A 4,981-nucleotide genomic window follows, 5' to 3' on the forward strand; every position below is an offset into this window, starting at 1 on the left:
CTAAAATCCATGAGGGTGGGGGAAAGTCGATGAACTCGATCAATTTTTGTGGCCTGATTAGTAAATCACAAGAAATTAGTTTGGATCCAACCGACTTCCTTCCCACTTTACAACCCTTGTCCTACACCAATAGAAAGAAGGGAGAGCAATGCCAGATCCCCTTAAAAAGAGCTCTTCCTCAATCTCTCTAGAAACATATTTTTCAATCTTTGAAAGTAAATGACTTCGTGAAAATATCACCCAACTCAATTGGCGATCAAACTCCACTTGGACTAGTTTCAATTGCAATGGTAGACACAATAGAGACAAGGAGGGGCAACAGGAACAAATGTTGAGAGGGGAGTGTTGAAGATACTGCCTTAAGAGACGCTGATTGAGAATCCTAATCCAGTTTAGAGCCTTCCATGCTGAGGAATTGCTCTTCCATTACAGGAGCTAATTAAGCTCAATCATTCCCTTTCTGTATAAATCAAATCCACTGTAATCCATTGTAAATCCCGTAATTGGGATATTATAGTTATAAATTAATGAAATCAAAACACCTGTACAACGTGGTGAATTTTATTGAAAATTTTCTCATGGTATCAGAGCTTTACTTGGATTAACATCCCTCGATCTTCAATGGCGTCAAAATTTTCTTCCGATCTCCTCCCGTTCAACACCTTGATTCATATGATCACCATCAAGCTCTCTTCTTCAAATTATCTCATCTGGAAGAGTCAATTTCTTCCCCTCCTTTACAGCCAAGGTTTGCTAGGCCATGTGGACGGTACTCTTGTGCCACCACCTCTGTTCGATCCTCCCACATCTCAGACACCAAATCCCAAATTTCTGGCATGGAAGGCGACAGACCAACGCCTTCTCAGCTTTCTGTTGTCGTCTCTGTCCGAAGAGGCCATGGTAGAAGTTGTTGGCCTGACCACATCCCATGAGGTGTGGATGGCCCTAGAAAATACTTTCAGTCACCGATCAAAAGCCCGTGAGATTCGCCTCAAGGACGACCTCCAACTGATGAAGCGTGGAAATCGTCCGGTTTCTATCTATGCTCGAGCCTTCAAAGCTCTCTGCAATCAACTTCATGCCATTGGGCGTCCCTTCGACGACATCGATAACGTACACTGATTTCTTCATGGTCTTGCCCCGATTTCTCCAGTTTTTCTACTTCTCAGATGGTGCAAACACCTCTCCCCTGTTTTTGGGACCTAGTTTTGAAGGTTGAAAGCTTCAAAATTTTTTAGAAGTCGATGGAACTTCCGGTGACCTCCACTACCGCATTCACGGAAAATCAGACCTCGTCTTCCCATTTCGGCACCTCCTCTCTCCCTAATTGCGGCCGAGGACACAATCACGGCTGGAACTCCAGAAATGGCTCGCGAGTGGCCAAAACGGTGATTTCTCTCCCAGTCAGGGTCATTCCAACCCTACCCACCATCACCGACCATGGAGATGCCAGATTTGCCGTCAGGACAGCCACTACGCCGACCGGTGTCACCAGAGATATTCTCCACAGGAGCAGTCGGCGCAGCTTGCCGAAAACTTCTCTTCGATGCTCTCCCTGTCCGAACCAAATGACGCATTTGATTGATAAGTGGACATGGGAGAGTCGGCCCACATGACTCCTTCTCACTCCACGTTGGACCAGTCTGTCTCCTACACGTGTAAGGATCGTGTAATTGTAGGGAATGGGGCGTCCCTACCCATTACCCATACAGGTCATATTTCTCCTTCCCCAAACCTCAAACTGTTAAATGTCTTAGTTGTTCCCCACCTTACCAAAAATCTTTTGTCTATTAGTAAATTGACAAATGATTTCCCTTTATCTGTTACATTTCCTAATGATTTTTTCACTATTTAGAATTGCCAAACGGGAAAGGTGGTGGCAACCAGTAGCCGTGATGGAGGTTTATATGTGCTAGAGCGTGGAAATTCAGCCTTCATTTCTGTTTTGCAAAATAAAATTCTCCATGCCTCATATGAATTGTGGCATGCTCGTCTTGGTCATGTGCATCATTCTGTTCTTTCTTTATTAAATAAAAAGGCCAGCTTTTTCTTACTTCTTTATTGCCCTCTCCTAAATTATGTGACACGTGCCAACTTTCCAAAAGTCATCATATACCTTTTTCTTGAAACGAAAAATGATTATCTCATGTGTTGGAGTTAATTCACTGCGATATATGGGGTCCATCTCCAGTAACATCAAATTTGGGGTTTGTTTACTATGTTTTATTTGTTGATGACCTTTCTCGATTTACTTGGCTTTACCCATTGAAATTGAAATCTGACTTCTATGATATCTTTCTTCAATTTCAAAAATTCGTGGAAAATCAACATTTTACTCATATTAAAATTTTTCAAAGTGATGGTGGTGAAAAATATACAAGAAATTATTTTAAAAACCACCTTCATCAATCTAGCATTCATCATAAACTATCTTGTCCATATACCCCTGCTCGAAACAGTCTTGCTGAACGTAAACATCGTCATGTCATTGAAACTCGTTTGGCTCTGCTTTTCCATTCTCACATCTCTCCTCGGTTCTGGGTTGATACCTTTAGCATTGGGGCCTACATCATCAACCGCTTGCCAACACCACTCCTCAAAGGTAAGTCCCCCTTTGAACTTCTCTTTGGTTTTCCTGCCAATTATGCAAATTTCCATCCTTTTGGTTGTCGTGTTTATCCCTGTCTACGTGATTATATGCCTAACAAATTTTCCCCGCGTAGTCTTCCATGTCTCTTTATGGGGTATTGCTCATCTTATAAAAGTTTTCGTTGTCTTGATCCCGTTGCTTCTAGGATATATCACCAGACACGCTCAATTCGATGAGACATTTTTCCCCTCCTTAGCTTCTTCTCAGGCTCAACCCCTCTCCTCTCTCCAATTCTCCAACTTTCTGGAACCTGATCAATCGCCTACAATCCTATCCCCATCTCTTTCGGCCCCTCATTCCCCGCACATTACTCCATCCAGCTCCCGTCCATGTGTTATTTGTACTGATCCTGTGGATGAGTCTTTGCATGCCACTGATTCTCTTACAGGTCCGCCTCAGCCATCCCCAGATTCTAGTCCACCTGGACCCACTGCTCCTATTGCTGCACTCCCGATGAGATCTCATCTTATTCTCACATGCGCCAAGGTTGGAATTTTCAAACCTCATCACTCGACTGATCTTGCTTACTATGGCACTTCTGGTCTTCATTATGCTATCTTGACCTCTACTGTGCCCAAAGGATTCAAATCAACTGCCAAAAATCCTGCCTGGCTTGCTTCTATGGATGAAGAAATTCAAGCTCTACAAAATAATCGTACCTGGTTTTGGTACCTCGACCGGATCATACCAATATTATGGGTTCTAAATGGGTATTTCAAACCAAATATTTGCCTGATGGGTCTATTGAATGATTCAAAGTCCGTTTCTTTGCAAAGGGGTTTACACAAGTACCAGGGCTCGACTATTCTGACACCTTCAGTCCAGTCATCAAAGCTACCACGATTCGCGTTGTGCTCTCTCTTGCTGTTACAAATTGATGGTCTCTCCATCAACTAGATGTCAAAAATGCCTTCCTCAATGGTATCTCAATGAACAACTCTATATGAAACAACCTGTAGGGTATATTGATCCTCGCCTTCCTAATCATGTTTGCAAGCTTCAGAAAGCTCTTTATGGCCTCAACCAAGCACCTCGAGCTTGGTTTCAGCGGTTCATCTCTTTTCTTACTCATCTTGGCTTCCACTGCAGTCGACACTTTGACATCCTTTATTTGCTCTTATATGTTGATGATATTATTATTACAAGAAACAACTCCTCTCTTCTTGATAGCTTTGCCAGCAAGCTTCATTCTGAGTTCGCTACAAAGGATTTGGGTTCCCTCAGCTACTTTCTTGGTCTTGAAGTTGCACCCATCGTTGATGAACTATTTCTTAGTCAGCTAAAATATGCGCGTGATGTCCTTGCCCGGGCTCTATTACTTGACAGCAAGCCTGTTCACACTCCTATGGTGGTTTCTCAGCATCTCTCCTCTGATGGTCAGTTATTTTTGGATCCTACTGATTACCGATCTCTTGTTGGTGCTCTTCAGTATTTGACCATCATGCGTCCCGATATTGCTCATGCTGTCAACTCGGTCAGTCAGTTTCTACACTCTCCCACTACTGACCACTTCCTTGTTGTTAAGCACATTCTTCGGTATGTCAAAGGCACTCTCCATTATGGCCTATCCTTCCGTCCATCTGCTTCATCGGGATCTCTTGTGGCTTATTCTGATGCTGACTGGGCTGGTTATCCTGACACTCGCTGCTCCACCTCTGATTACTCTATTTTCCTTGGTGACAACTTAGTCTCCTGGAGTGCCAAGAAACAACCTACAGTTTCTCGTTCCAGCTATGAGTCTGAATATCGTGCTCTTGCTCTCACGGCCGTTGAACTTCTCTGGCTCACTCATCTTCTTCATGATCTCAAAGTTTCCATCCTGAGCGGCCTCTTCTCTTATGTGATAAAAAAAAGCGCTCTTTTCTTGAGCTCCAACCCTGTTGTTCACAAGCGGGCTAAGCATGTTGAGTTGGACATCCATTTTCTGCATGAACTTGTTGTTGCTGGAAAGATTCACATTCAATATGTGCCATCTCATTTACAGGTTGTCGATATCTTCACCAAAAGCGTCTCTTGGCCTCTCTTTCAATTTTTTTGATTCAAGCTACATGTCTGTCCTAATCCGACGCTTAGCTTGCGGGGGGCTGTTGAAGATACTTAAGAGACGCTGATTGAGAATCCTTGCCCAGTTTAGGGCCTTCCTTGCAGAGGAATTGCTCCTCCATTACAGGAGCTAATTAAGCTCAATCATTCCCTTTCTGTATACATCAAATCCACTGTAATCCATTGTAAATCTCGTAATTGGGATATCATAGTTATAAATTAATGAAATCAAAGCACCCGTACAATGTGGTGAATTTTATTGAAATTCTTCTCAGGGAGGATGGGATC

At 43.2% G+C, this 4,981-nt stretch overlaps 1 protein-coding gene across 1 annotated transcript; it reads left to right on the forward strand.

Moving 5' to 3' along the window:
* The first annotated feature begins 3,593 nt into the window (after positions 1-3,593).
* Positions 3,594-4,688, forward strand: LOC137963290 (uncharacterized mitochondrial protein AtMg00810-like). The gene has a single exon (XM_068810431.1). It carries the CDS (start codon positions 3,594-3,596, stop codon positions 4,686-4,688), a length of 1,095 nt encoding a protein of 364 aa, XP_068666532.1.
* Positions 4,689-4,981: the final 293 nt, after the last annotated feature.

This window comes from Aristolochia californica, unplaced genomic scaffold (assembly GCF_029961685.1).
Source record: "Aristolochia californica isolate CCGP_79_NKW_82.1479 unplaced genomic scaffold, dmAriCali1.0.hap1 SCAF_4, whole genome shotgun sequence".
Taxonomy (NCBI): Eukaryota; Viridiplantae; Streptophyta; class Magnoliopsida; order Piperales; family Aristolochiaceae; genus Aristolochia; species Aristolochia californica.

Bases quoted from the DNA above. Each gene is read 5' to 3' on its own strand.
- LOC137963290 (XM_068810431.1), top strand. From the start codon at position 3,594: ATGAAACAACCTGTAGGGTATATTGATCCTCGCCTTCCTAATCATGTT.